The sequence below is a fragment of the Hordeum vulgare genome, chromosome 6H (genome assembly GCF_904849725.1).
Source record: "Hordeum vulgare subsp. vulgare chromosome 6H, MorexV3_pseudomolecules_assembly, whole genome shotgun sequence".
Taxonomy (NCBI): Eukaryota; Viridiplantae; Streptophyta; class Magnoliopsida; order Poales; family Poaceae; genus Hordeum; species Hordeum vulgare.
Window position 1 is genome coordinate 516011215 of NC_058523.1, and position 15000 is coordinate 516026214.

The following is a 15000-nucleotide window of genomic DNA, read 5'->3' on the forward strand; positions in this document are numbered from 1 at the left end:
TCTCATCTTTCTTCTTCAACAATTATCGGTATGTCTCGGTTTTTGTTTTGTTCACATGATATGTGTAAATTCTTGGAGCGATGTATGCCTTTTATTTTCCTTTTATCAATGCACCATGCTAGTATGGAAAACTTCGTGGTTGAATTATAGAATGCTTCATGTGCTTCACTTATATCATTTATTGTTGGATGCCTGTTTCTCTACATATAGAAAATCATTATTTGTAGAATGCCCTTTTGCTTCACTTATATGTATTAGAGTGTGGCCTTTTGTAGAAACAATTAAACTCTCATGCTTCACTTATACCATCGGGCACCATCCCGTCGCCGACCAAGCCTCCTCCCCTTTTCCCCATCATTTCCCGTCGGTCTGTCGGGCCCGACCGCGACCAGCCACCGCCCCATCGTTGCTTGGGTTGCTTCAGATCTCCTCCTTCCCCTCCACCCTCCAACCTCTGCCATGGGAAGGGATCCCACTCCCTCTCCCGCCAGTGCAGCCTCCACATATATAAACGTCATATCCCCATCAGCCTAGCCCACGACCTTGCCGCCCGTCTCTCTCCCCCGTCCAACTCACTCTCTTGCACTGCTCGCGGGGCATGGTCTGGTGCTAACTGATTTCGCACGAATCCTCTCCCGGATCTAACCCGCCCGCCCACGCTACTGCCACTGGGATCCGGATCCGGATCTAGCTCATGCGGGACGGGCATGGGGGTCTTCGACCCCGTCACGCACGGCCAGGTGATTCAATTCCCCCACCCTGTGCCTCGCCGCATCCCTGCTCTGCTCGTGGAACCCCTTGTCTCATTTTGTACCTACTTAAGCAATTACAGCCGTGCACACCAAACTTGCCAGAAACGAACTTGCTCTCGGAGTCAATTAGCTCCCATGCCCGTCCAATCCTTCTCCAATCTCCTTTGAAACCATCTACTAGTCCTAGTTATGTGTGTCTAAGCAAGCACTCAACTTGTTCGCCCTCAAAATTTTAGCCGGTAACCTACAAAATTTGTGTTCGCATCATGAATTTGCTGTCTAAGCAAAGCACTATGATCCTCTTGGATCCCTGCCGCCGAGCAAAATTGCCGACGAATACACACGTAGCGGAGTTATCTCATGTGTGGGACTTGTTGCAAGTTTAATGCCATGGTTTAAGGTTGCTCCATAGCTATCTCGACCAATAATTCAATTTGATAGCCCTAGGAAGCCCCCCGGGTCGCGAGCAGTAGTGTTGGTGGAGGATTTGAAGCCACCGCCGCCATTGCCATGGAACATCTCTACCCTTGATCATAGTTGGAGACCTTGGAGAACAAGAAATCAATAGTGTCAGGTTCGGTGCGGCAGTCTAAGGCAGAGATAATGGGTTCATATTCCATGTCTAGACCGGATATGATGAAGGAGATGTTAGAAATATGACCTAGAGGCCATAATAAATTGGTTATTATTATACTCCCTCCGTCCCAAAATAAGTGACTCAAAAGTGAGTCAACTTTGCACTAACTTTAGTACAAAGTTGAGTCTTTTTTGAGTCACTTATTTTGGGATGGAAGGAGTATTTCCATGTTCATGATAATCTTTTATTATCCATGCTAGAATTGTACTGATTGCAAACTGAAATACATGTGTGGATACATAGACAACACACTGTCCCTAGTGAGCCTCTGAAGGACTAGCTCGTTGATCAAAGATGGTCAAGGTTTCCTAGCCATAGACATGAGATGTCGTTTCAACGGGATCACATCATTAGGAGAATGATGTGATGGAAAACCCAAACTATGAACGTAGCATATGATCGTGTCAGTTTATTGCTACTCTTTTTTGCATGTCAATGTATCTATTCCTATGACCATGAGATCATGCAACTCCCGAACACTGGAGGAATACCTTGTGTGTATCAAATGTCACAACGTAATTGGGTGACAATAAAGGTGGTCTACATGTATCTCCGAAGGTGTCTGTTGGGTTGGCATGGATCAAGATTGAGATTTGTCACTCCGTGTGACGGAGAGGTATCTCGGGGCCCACTCGGTGATACAACATCACAATAAGCCTTGCAAGCAATGTGACTAAGGAGTTAGTCACGACATCTTGTATTACGGAACGAGTAAAGAGACTTGCCGGTAACGAGATTAAACTAGATATAGAGATACCGATGATCGAATCTCGGGCAAGTAACATACCGATGGACAAAGGGAGCAGTATACGGGACTAATTGAACAATTGACATAGAGGTTCGACCGATAAAGATCTTCGTAGAATATGTAGGAGCCAATATGGGCATCCAGGTCCCGCTATTGGTTATTGACCAGAGAATGTCCCAGGTCATGTCTGCATAGTTCTCGAACCCGTAGGGTCTGCACACTTAAGGTTCGGTGACGTTTCGGTATTATTGAGTTATGTATGTTGGTGAAAGAAGTTTTTCTGGAGTCCCGGATGTCACAGGAGCTCCGGAGGTAAAGATTGATATATAGGAAAGTGGTTTTTGAACTCCGAAAAAGTTTCGGCATTTCCGACAGTGTACCGTGACAAATGGGTTCCGGGGTCGGCCAGGTGGGCCCACCCACCCCAAAGGGTCTCATGGGCTGTGGGAAGACGTGAAGCAGCCCCTAGTGGGCTGGCCGAACCCCTCACTAAAGCCCAATGCGGCTAGGAGGTGGGAAGGAAAAAAACCCAAGTGGGGAAGGGAGGAATCCTACTAGGATTAGGATTGGAGGTGGACTCTTCCACCTCCTCCACTTCGGCCGAACCCTTTGAGGGTTTTGAGGCTACCTCCTCCCCTCCTTCCTTCCTATATATACTAAAGGATTTGAGGGCAGCGCTAACCCGAATAAGCCACGTGATGCCCTCTCTCTCTCTCTCTAGGTCATTTTCTCCTCTAAATTAGTTCAGTAGAGCTTGGTGAAGCCCTGCTGGATTAGTTCACCACCACTACCACCACGCCGTCGTGCAGGAGAACTCATCTACCTCTCCGCCACTCTTGCTAGATCAAGAAGGCGGTGATCGTCATCGAGTTATACGTGTGCTGAACGCGGAGGTGTCGTCCGTTCGGCACTTGATCGGGATGGATCGTGATGGGATCACGGGACGGATCGTGATGAGATCGTGGGAAGGGCTGCGATTTGGATCGCGAAGATGTTCCACTACATCAACCGCGTTATAACACTTCCGCTTAGCGCTCTACAAGGGTATGTAGATGCACTCTCTCCTCTCGTAGATGGTCATCACCATGGATAGATCTTGTGTGCGCGTAGGAAATTTTTTGTTTCTCATGCGATGTTATTCAACAAGAGATTAGTTCTCCGTGTGAGATGGGTTTGCCAGCGGGCGCGAGCTCCTTAGAGAGAGATCTCATATGGCCAAAATAGGTTGCGGTTGATTGTTGTCCTTTTTGAGCATTGGTAAGGGCAACACGGATGTTGTTGGCGCGGGCAATGGATTGGGCGGAGAACATGGTGGAGGGGGTAGTCCAGAGTACATGCGATCTTTCAATCAAAGCATCCTGAACAAGCACATCCTTGGATAAGTTTCGGAGGATATACGCCACGATTTGTTGATCCTGGATGAGCCAGGGGGCTTAGGCAGGGTTTGGAACAACCTGATCCTTGCCATCAGAGGTTTTGGAGATGATGGTTTTCTCTGGTTCAACTATGGACTGGTCAACATAGCCAAAGAGGTCGGCTCCCATGCTCTGGGAGCGGGCTGGATCTTGCCATAGGATGGAATTGGTTCTATTGAGGGGTTCTGAGGTATTATATATAGTGAAGGCCCGAAGAGACGGGGGAGCTGGAGGTTGCCATGGTACGGGAACTAGGCGATCAAGAGGAATATCAGACGAGGTGGTGATCGAGGGGATGTATCATTAGGTGGAGGAATGGCTTTGGTTGGGTGGATCGCGGGAGGAAGGCAAGGGCTAGATATGATGGGAGAGGATGGCTCTGTATACCATGTTGGAATTGATGAAGCGTCTTTACTCCTATGCACAGGAGCCCGCGGTGGTTTATATTGATAGGCGATTAGGAGATTGAGAGGGTACAGGTTCGATTGAGATGGCAACCGAGAGAGAGATTTACAAGGAGGGAGGGATAGAGATAATAACCATAATATAAAGTAAAACATCTATCTACTCCTAGCCTTGCGGTACAAGATAGGTGTTTAACACGACGGACACACACAACAGAACAGGGATCACAGAAAGGCGACACACGGCGGCACCGGCGCACCACACGGCCGCACCGAACCAGGAGCTGAGTTTGGGGATCAGATCGGCAAGATCATCATTTAGAAAGTAATTGTGAGGTCAATCTATTCCTAATTTATGGGCGAATATTTTCGATGGTCTCAAACTCTCAATCTAAAAACCTTAAATCCTCAATCTCTCATCTGGTATTTGTGTCTCTCACTTGGAGCGTAATCATGTTACTTAAAAGGCATCCATCTCGCTGTCAGAAAATAAACAACGAGAATAGAGTAGACAAGTTGATTAAATCTCAGAAAGGCTCTATGAATAAGTTTGTGTTCAGGAAAGATGCTGCCACAAATTCTAAGCAATTATATATCGCAAATGGGAAGAACAATGTGATCATACTCATACTGAGATGTTGATCAAGATGATTTTGTTTTTGAACTAAAAGTAGTGGAGATGACATTGCAGAACACATCCATGTCAGCGGATCAGATATTTGAATTTGTTAGAGATGCGGATTCTTATCCAAATGCCTCAATTGCTTATTGTATCCTTTTGACCGTACTAGTGATTGTTGCATCAGCTGAAAGGAGTTTCTCAAAACTAAAGGTACTTAAAAAACATTTGAGGTCAATAATGTCTCAAAAAAGACTGAATGGTTTGGCCCTGTGCTGCATTGAGAAGAATATGTTGGATAGTATGAATGTTGACACTCTCATTGATGATTTTGCCTCAAAAAATGCACGAAAGTCTCATTTCCCATGATTAGTGAAGGTTAGCATGCTACTTCTATAAGTTTTTTACGGGTTGTAAAAACTTCCATGATACTTGGTTTGGAACAAAGGTATGGAAAATAACAATTTTTTATTCTACTAAAAAATGATTACTTCTATGAATTAGAGCAATTGTATATGCTCATGTATCGAATATGATTTTTCTCTTTATTGGACCCATTAGTGGAGTTCGCATCGGGGTCTTTGAAATCACAGAGCCGGCCCTGTGCCTGAGGATAATTATAAATTTGCACACGCCTGCTATGAACAGAGTCCAGAACTCCTAAAAAAATGAACAGAGTCTAGAGCAAGAATAATAATGCAGATTACACTATAGCTTAACTTGTGAACTTGCCATTCTGTTGTACTGAACTTACATACACCATTACTAGTAAGTTGCTCGATCGAGCGGCACACACGTGAGCATCACCCAAAAAATGCTCCGACGTACGTTTCGCTGCTGGTGGTCACCCGAGGAGCTTCCGCGACTCGGCGTACCACCGGGTGTAGCAGCGCTCGAGGTTGGGCCAGTCGGTGTCCGGGCAGGCGGCGAAGTGGTGCAGCCACAGCGCCAGGGCCTCCTCCTGCTGCTCCCACCGCAGCTTCTCGATCAGCTCCTCCAGCACCGTCACCATCTCCGCCCTCTCCCTGCCGCTCAGCACCGGCGCGTCCGTCCCGTTGCTGCCGCGGCAGAGCAGCGGCAGCCACGACCGCAGCATCGCCATCCGGTGCTCCGCCTTGCCCTCCTCCTGCTCGAACTCCGCCGAGTTGGCGTGCCTGAACAGGAACACTGCACGGACAGCAAATGGCGTCCCGCGTGCATGCGTGAGCGTGAGGGTGCATGTTCTTCTTAATAGTTTATCAGGGGAGGGATGGGAGGAAGGAAGGAAATGGTTGGTTTGCAGGTAGCACAGCACGTACCAGCCAGCCGGAGCAGCGCGACCTGGAGCGTGGGCTCGGCGACGAGCGCGCGGCTGCCGAGGCGCGACGCGGCGCCGAACTGCACGGCGGCCTCGCGCGCCGCGCCGCACTCGGCCATCTTCTGCCCGAGCCACAGCAGCTCGGCGGCGAGCTTCTCGGCCGCGGGGCCGCCGAACGCGTCGCTGCCTTCCAGCGCGGCGACGGTGGGCCTCCACCACCGCACGCCGGACCGGACCGCGCGCACGGCCAGCTCCATCCCGGGCGGCCCCCACTCGCCGCCCGCCGACGCCTCCAGCTGCCGCAGCGTGCGCTCGAACGCCCCGGCCAGCGCGGCGCGGGTCACGGCGGCGACGCGCGCGCCCACGTTGTTCTCGTCCAGCAGCCGCTCCGCGAGCCCCCGCACGAGCTCGTACTTGCGGGAGGCGACGGGCAGCCGGGACGCCACCCAGAGCACGTGCCCGAGCGCGCGCTCCACGCAGGTGGACGCCACGGCGGTGGCCCCCGCGCCCGCGCGGTCCCCGCGCAGCGGCGGCGGCAGCGAAGGGGCGAGCGAGGGTGGCGGCGGTGGCGAGAGCGCGGAGAGGAACGCGAAGAAGAGGGAGATGAAGGCCTGCGTGGCGAGCAGCGCGAGCCGGCGGAGCACGGACAGCGCGCGCGCCGCCGCCACGGGGAGCGGCAGGAGGAGTATCGTGGAGGTGGTGGTGGCGCCCTGCTCGCCGGACGACCACGGCGGCGAGAAGGCCGAGAGGAAGCTGGCGGCGAGGGAGAGGAGCGGGTCCATGGGCGCCCGGAGCTGGTGCCGGCGCTGCTGCTGCTGCGTCTCCATTCGACCGATCACCCAGGGAAAGAGCTACTGCAGACCAAGTGATCTTATCTATGGGGTGCAAGAAACGAAGGCGTTTGCTTGCTTATCCAAGCAACTGCCCGGACATGCAGCGCAACACACACCGAGGCCGCGCGCGTGCTCACACGAAGAGGAAGGAGCGAAGGGGACAAACTGCAGGTCGCCGTCGGGCGACTCATCGGTGCAGTTTGCTTCGACCAACTGGCGTGAACCGGCGGTCGGGCGTTTCGCCACTCCACGGGGAAGAACGTGGTTCAGTCGTTCGCGGCTCTACGTGTTAGGCGCCTTCAGGCTGTTTTTTTCCCGCGAACCGTGGATATCTGTATGGTATTCACTGACTTATCCTTCTCTTGTGGACTTGTGGTCACGTTTCTATGGGAGCAGGTGGTACGAGTTGAATTGCCAGTAATTTCAGAATTTCTTGGTACGTACCGCGGTTAATGCAAGGCGTTGAGGTACCGTCGTCACACGTTGCCGTATTGGATTGATTGGATGGCAGCACAAGTACAAGTTTTACAGACTCAACCGAACACTTGAATGTTCCGCGCAACAGCAGCTGGCCTACAATCTCTCAGCATGCCAGTTTCCGCTGTACTGCGAAGACGGGCGATATCTTCATGAAATTCGGACAAAATTTCAATTTATGAAATGAGAACAACGACACCCAGCACTACAGAAGCCAAGTCTCCAGTGTCTCGAGGGCAATTCTTCTCACAGAGCAGAGGGGCTCTTTCTTTACAACCAAATATTCGCTACTTCGGAGGGTTCCAGCTCCTCCGCCCCTATCTCACCTGAGATGTTTCTGTAGCCTTCTCTCTGCCGCGAGGGCTGTTTTGTTCTGCGGCTCCAAAGCTAAAGCATGCCTGAAATCTGTACACGAAGAAGATGATATGTAAGGTACAAATGAGATTAGTTATTTGAGAAAAGTGAATATCACTAATACTCCCTCCATAAACTAATATAAGAGCATTTAGATTACGAAAGTAGTGTTCTAAATGCTCTTATATTAGTTTACAGAGGGAGTACATGAACGAAGCTCTGCTATTGCTGCCAACTAGTTTGCCGGAGCATCTATAATAAAATAACTCTACTCTTGGCCATTTCCTCGAAAAGAAAGTTCAATCATCCATCCTAGGTAGCCCTACACTTGCCTCAAGCTGGCTTCAACCCTTGTCCAGCTTTGCTGGGTGCAGAGTTATTGGCAACCAGCAAGAGTATCATGAATTATAACACTTCTGCATATAGATATATTAGTAAGAAGTAATTTCATGCTAGAAAATTTCCAAACCTTGTAGAGCTTCTTGGTAATTCATACAACTTTCTTTTGCGGTGCCTCGTCGGAGATATGCTTTCACATTCTGAGGCCACAGCAGGCAGCATAAAGAGAGAAAATTGTGAACTTCTGCTATCACCAGAACAGCACAAGATGGTAGTGATATTTTGTAGCCACGAAGTGACTAGAAAAAGCCATTTACCTTTTTATCCAACAGTAAGGCCTGGTCGCAATCCGCTTCAGCTTGCTTGAAACTGCATAAGATTCAAAACACATAAGCTTGAAAGTTCATAACATTCAAAATATACGAGGGAATGATAGAAAGCATACCGGCCAAGTTCCAGATAAGCAGCTGCCCTATTGCAATAGTATGTCGCATTTGTCTCATTCAATTTGATTGCCCCGGAATAGAATTCAATAGCCTTGCTCCATTGTTTTCTTTTGAAGGAATTATTTCCCTGTTAAGCAAACAGAAAACCAAATTGTGGATTGTATAAACCATGAACATGATTGAACACAGGAAGACTAGATATTTTTTATCCATTTATTATTACTCCCACCGATCCAAATTAACTGACGCAGCTTTAGTACAACTTTGTATTAAAGTTGCGTCAATTAATTTGGATCGGAGGGAGTATTATTTTCCAGTGCTTGGTAGTCAACGCACAATTCTTCTTATATACTACTCTGGATTACGTACTCACACTCTGATACAGGACCAAAAAACTATTCAGACTCCCTAAGTACCAAAACCAGTGTCTAGGACCAGATAGGAAACGGGCACAACTAACACAAGCTTACACCGACTGGCCCAACTTTCCAGAACTACGCATAAACCTTGATTATTCCCAACAACGACCGGCAAAAAAAGTGGCATTTTCAATGAAGAACTGATAAAGAGACGGGGACAACACCCCTTAGCAACCAAATTGTCAACATATCATTCATAAAAAATAACTTTTTTAACAGCTATGACACATCGAAAAGCCGCCGGTTACTGGTGAGTGCTGACCTGTATGCAAATTATGTATTCTTGGATTGGAAAATAAATGTCCAAGCTAAGATGATGAATGAATTCGTATGATGCATGCACTGCTACAAATGAACGGGATATACCTTTTCTTTCAACAGCTCTGATGCATCAACATCACGATCGATTACTGGTGGGAGTGTCAACTTGGATGCCAAAACTATTTGTTCTTGGATAGTTGAATACATATCCAAGATAGCACGAAGAAGGAACTTATCTGATCCATGAGCTGCTACAAATGAAATAGATATAGGATGATCATTGTGATTTCCCAAGGGAACAGTAGCCTGCAGAAGTGAAGGGAGTCATGAATTGATTGTAAATTTCATAAGAAAAGAAAAGAACTACCTGAAAGCAGCTAAATAAACTACCTGGCAACAGCCTGAAAGTGCAGCAATGCTGACAAATGCGTACATTTTATCTTCAAATTCAGATGACAATCTCTGTTTGGAGTTCCTTTTCAAAGGGTGTCCAGCCATGGTTGGCAGAACTAAAATCCCAGTATCCTAAATGGCAACACATAGAAGAGTAAGCAGAAAAATTCCATGAACCCTTAATTCAGGCTAATAGCAAACTTTTGGAAAGAGATGGTGTTGAATAAATTTACCATGAACACTTATGGTGACACAGTGTGTGATAATAGCACCTCATGTGCTATAAATTAATAAATTATCATTTAAAGAAACGACTAAAACCATATTAAATCATGTAGAATTACAGTGTTTCCCTTTTTCCAATCTAACATAGGCATAATTGTTATCCACTATCAGTTCCTTCTTAACATAATCTAGTCCATGTAAGAATAGGATGTTGTGAACCGAGAGTCACCTGGTAGCAGGGTGCGCCAGCACCAACCTGACAACCAGGGTTAAAAAACTGTGGGTCAAAATTTATTCCCGGAGTGAAGTCTGGGTCGTTCTTCTTTAAAAACTGACACCAGGAACTAGTGCCTGGTTGGTCTAGTAAGAAAAGGTGGTTGTTGTCCAAGTACCAAACAAATAACTGTGATGGTCACTAATTACTGCAGTATGATCTACAAGTTATATGATAGCTGATTAACGAAGAAGCCCATAAAATTGGTATAGCTGAGTACATGTAGTTGCAACTATGAGAATTAGTCAAATAGCCAAAACAGTACATGTAGTTGCAACTAAGGAGTCAAGTGGCAGAATACCTTTAGAAGATTCTTCAGTGCAGCTCGCCATTCAGTCCGTACAATGTACAAGGATTTGATGTTATCGTCTGTGAAATTTACAGCTTGTAGTACACGGGTGGATACTTCAAGACCAAGCTTGGGTTTTACAGTGTTAACCCAATCCTCATGGTTTGATTTGAATTCATATCTGAGTAGTTGATTGACATATAAATTTCAAGGTGATCAATTCATATTCAACTACATGTTCAGAAGCAACTGGCAAATAAAGAATAATCTTTACTACAACAAACCATTGAATACTGTGCATGTATCCATCAAAAGTCCAATGTAATCTAACTGCTTGCTGGAAAGTACTCCCTCTGCAAACAAATATAAGAGTACTGATCTAAAAAGTCTTATATTTGTTTGCAGAGGGAGTAGTACATAGTATCTAGTGATGTATGGTGCAAATGGAGCAGACAGACCACTCAACACCAACAAAAGTTTTTCTGTTAATCCCATGGAAACAATGATCAGTAAATCGGAAATCAGCAAGCCAGCGGTCATGAGTTCAGAAACTACTGTAACTGGTGGACACTATTCCGGATCTCACGACTAACTATTGAACGCGTAAGGTACAATCTAACTACCCCCTTCATTTTTGTATACAAGGCCACTAACCCATATTACAGGTACCAAGGCAAAAGTTAATGCCTTCTAAGTCAATGTTGCAAGATAGCTTGTCTCCTTGTTTGCCATGTAAACTAATGTGTATTTTTCTCTCTCATGCACATCAAGCCAATGATCTCACTCCCGCATGCATGCAAGGGATAATTAATGTCCTCCTTTGTTAGTACTACGAAGCAAACCCCATTAATATTGCATCAATTAGTGTTAGTGGCCTTGTATTTCTGCAAATTGTAATTTTGACAGTGGCCTTGTATATAAAAATGGAGGGAGTACCTGAGTACCTAACATGGCCGTGCCCCAACTTACCTCCAATTTAACAGGATGGACTAGTAACTAGCACTTCTATCATAAGGACCCAAGTAATTTGGCATGTCAAAGAATTCAAACTTAGGACTTCTTTACTCGTTAATTCAGGTCATGAGGGTACTAATATGCAGTGATTCAACGAGCTTTGATTAGGCCACAGAGATACACCAATGATGGCATTACTGTACAAATTATGTAACAAATGTTTAGGCTTTCAAGGTCCTGACTCTGTATACTTGTCTATCATTTTCCAGGAAAAAAAATAACTTGGGTTTCACCATTTGATTTCACCAGGGGCCAAGAATTATTGAAAACAAACCTCTGTAATAATAGCATGACCGTGCAAAGAGCTTTCAAGGCCGACTTTCCTTCTTGCAACTTTGTAGAAGGTTCACAGAACTCCTTCAAGCTAGGTACATTTGAACTGATATACTGGCCAATATTGATGTGCTTAGGTGGCTGATCTGCAAGATAGATGTGGAGTTGACTGTCTCACTTGTTTGCACACAAAAAATAAACCTAATCACCGATGCGTTTAAGAAATGTAGACATCAGTATGGCTTACATCCACCAGGTAATGTATGGACAGCATTTTCTATGACATCCACCGTTTTCTGGTTGGGAATCTTCAGCAACTCAAAGCAATCATCAGCAAAAACTAACTGCCTTTTCCCCTTAAGTCCACATGCAGCAACGGGTAACAGAGCATCTCCAACACGACTAAGTATATGAGGATCTCGTGCAAGCCATCCTAACAAGGATCAGAAAACCAGTCAAAAAAGAAAAAATCAACATGGATATCCAACTGAGAAAAACAAAGCATGCTGCCACTTGACTTCAGTAAAAGTTCTCGTAGCTCTGAGTGGAGACCGGTCTTCTAATCTATAGACATACTATGATATTTTGTAAAGATGGGGCATTAACCATAAGGCCAACTTTCTCTACCACTTATTGTTTGAGAACCCCCAAAATAATTCATGCTCTATTTCATGCAGAACAGACAACACAAAAGGACGAGTTTTATAACAGAATGATGTTCGCTAGTTTATGAATATGTTGGCTGTTTGTCACATATTTTCCAGCAGTGCCTTCAGATGATCCTTGTTTGTTTGGTACTATGCCATAGGCAACTTTTGCTATAGAACACATAGATATGCTTGTCACAACAAGTAATAAACATGAAAACATAAATAACTGATAAGGGTAAGAAAATACCAATGGTATCTAGGCTATGTGAGTTCGGTAAGGTCCCAAGAGTAGACACAACCCCATGAGAAGACCGGAAACCAAGTACACCACAGAAAGATGCTGGAATTCTCAAATCACCAGTTGTATCAGTACCTAAGAGAAATCCAGGGCTTATAGCATCAGTTTGCATGTGGAATATGAATTAATATCTCTAAGCGACAGCCATAATAACAAAGCAAAGTTTGCATCAAGAACTTATCCATAAAGAAAAGGGGAAAATGTGTAGCGGTTGAACATGTATTAATAAACATGCACGATAAAATATCACAGGGCATGAAAAGAAGAGCCATAAGATTTTGTACCAAATAATTCATATAGTAGTTGGACCTTTGGTCAAAGTTAAATTTTGGAGAAAATGTGCACCTTCGGAAAAGAAGGGAGGTATTATAGATATAAGAGTGCAACGACACTCCGGTAAAAAGAAGTGCAAGGAGACGGCCAATCATTCAGGAACTCATTCTGTAACCCAACCAAATATTATAATTATTAACGCCATGTTTTTACCCCAGGCCAATCATCATGTGATCATATAGGGTAGGGCACAAGGATCTTACAGCACGCCACACAGATTGGGGCTATAATTCTGATCATGCTATATTTATATGACTTGATAATGACAGATACATATATTTGTTAGTGATATACTCATGTAAAAACGAAATGCAATTTCTAGTGGAAGTAGATTCACAATCAAAAGGGAAAACGAGGAAGAAAACTAGATAATTAGAGTTGAGTACAATAAGAACAGATGCCAAAGCTGCCACAGATGTAGATTGCAGAAATTGTAGATGTGTAATAGTTTAGAAAAATACCGAGAGCAAACTCGACAAGCTGTGCAGAAACTGCGACAGCGGCACCACTGCATGACCCTCCAGGGAGGACTGATGGAGATGCTGGGTTGATTGGTGTTCCACAGTGTAAATTTTCTCCAGTAACACTGCAAAAATATGTTAGGCGGTGTGGTGTTAGAATTCTTCATCTATCTAATGCAGAACACCGATAGATGGATGTCTAGTGAGTCTTAGCAGAGGCCCAAGGCTAGTTAATGATTAATACGACGGTCATCTGAATTTAATGGCTTGAAAAAACTAGTTATTTAGCATATTGGAGTTTCAAGGAATACTAAAGGTGGATGCAAAACTTGTGCATGAAAGAAAACAGGGTTTACAATGAATCAAACAGTGATGAGAATTATATTTACAAGACCGCCAACAATGAAGTAACTTTGCTGTCTTTTATACCAACAGCTGACCTATCTTTCATCTACTGAAGTTTAAAATTGCCACCCCGAACACCCATGATGTGCACCATTTTACTGCAACACTTCAATCAATAGCTAAAGAATATCCCACCCAATTTGAAGTTATCTGTTTCCTCCTCGAGTTACATTTACTGCACATCAAGTTTCCAAATAGACTAAAACAAGCACACCTCAAGTGAAAAAGAAAGGCTTGCCTTTGCTACTAAAAGATGCAGATGCGTGCTTAGTTCTAAATTTTAAAACCAAACAATCTACTTTCAGCACTTCAACATTATCCACAAAAATCACACTGACAGCAGATTTTGTAAAACAGCTATTTCTAGCAATGTCTGTGCAAAATACTATACATATTCAAAGATGTGCAAGGATCAGGCCACCCAAATGCTCAAGCTGTGTTTCGCAATAAATTCAGTCAGAGCAAAATAGCAAGTACGAACCCAAAGCCGAGTTCATCCATGACTGTCCTCCCGACGCAGGTAGCCCCCTGTTTCAGCAGAACCTTGACGGCCACCGCCGTGTGGCTCGCTGCCTTGTGCGTCCTCTTCCAGTCCGGGTTTCCAAAGCCGGCGACATGGCCCTCGATGTCGAAGCTAAAAACACGACGGGGAAATAAGGGGGGATCAAGACCACGGCGGAAACCCCGTGATCCCGCAGAAACATCGAAGCAGAGCTGGGGGGGGGGGGGGGGGGGGGGGGGGGGCTCACTTGTCGCTGACCGCGAAGGCGAGGTCCAAGAGCTGCTGGCGGGCCGCGGGAGGAGGGGGCTGCGGCGGAGGGGCGAGCTCGAGGCGGTCGCAGAAGGCCCCGGAGTAGGGGGGCGGGCTGGACTTGCCCCGCAACCACCTCCGGCGGCGCCGCGCGACCTCCGCGAGGACGATGACACCGGCGACGGCGACGCCCGCGACGATCCAGGCGCGGGGGTTGGAGGACCCCGTGGCGCCCGATCGCGCCGAGGAGTCCATGGACGGGGCGGGGGGGGGGGGGGCTAGGGTTTAGGAGGGGGTTTGGGTTTAGGCCTGCGGTGCGGAGTAGTGCTCGAGAATCAGCGCGGAGTGGGGAAGAAGAAAGAAAGCATTTTGCGCTCTCTTTTTCCGGGCGGCCGCCAGCTTATGTGGGGCCCCGTGTCAGTCGCAAAGGAAGGAAGAGACTTCTGCTTGTTTCACAAGTTGATGGTATGGGCCAGGGCCGACACGGGCCTCGTTTTCCAAAAAAAAGGAGGAGCCGCAAGAAAGAACAGGGATCATATGTGTTTTTCCTATTTGACGCTGCAGGCGTCGATTTACACTGTTTTTGACCGGCGCGTGCAAAAGTTACTCCCGCGTATTAGTCAGGCCGGTCCA

At 46.3% G+C, this 15000-nt stretch overlaps 2 protein-coding genes across 2 annotated transcripts; both read right to left on the minus strand.

Annotated features, from left to right (window-relative positions):
• Positions 1 to 5255: 5255 nt before the first annotated feature.
• LOC123402317 lies at positions 5256 to 6842 on the minus strand. The gene is made up of 2 exons (XM_045096220.1): positions 5874 to 6842; positions 5256 to 5742 (listed from the first exon to the last, which is right to left on the minus strand). The coding sequence occupies exons 1-2, from the start codon at positions 6697 to 6699 to the stop codon at positions 5420 to 5422; spliced, it is 1149 nt and encodes a 382-aa protein (XP_044952155.1). The 5' UTR covers positions 6700 to 6842; the 3' UTR covers positions 5256 to 5419.
• A 331-nt stretch (positions 6843 to 7173) lies between these two features.
• On the minus strand, positions 7174 to 14744 carry LOC123402316 (outer envelope protein 64, mitochondrial). Its single transcript, XM_045096219.1, has 13 exons — positions 14366 to 14744; positions 14098 to 14250; positions 13212 to 13336; positions 12367 to 12492; positions 11717 to 11902; positions 11471 to 11615; positions 10195 to 10363; positions 9392 to 9526; positions 9107 to 9307; positions 8321 to 8448; positions 8193 to 8244; positions 8006 to 8075; positions 7174 to 7587 (listed from the first exon to the last, which is right to left on the minus strand). The coding sequence occupies exons 1-13, from the start codon at positions 14620 to 14622 to the stop codon at positions 7505 to 7507; spliced, it is 1830 nt and encodes a 609-aa protein (XP_044952154.1). The 5' UTR covers positions 14623 to 14744; the 3' UTR covers positions 7174 to 7504.
• Between the last annotated feature and the right edge of the window lie 256 nt (positions 14745 to 15000).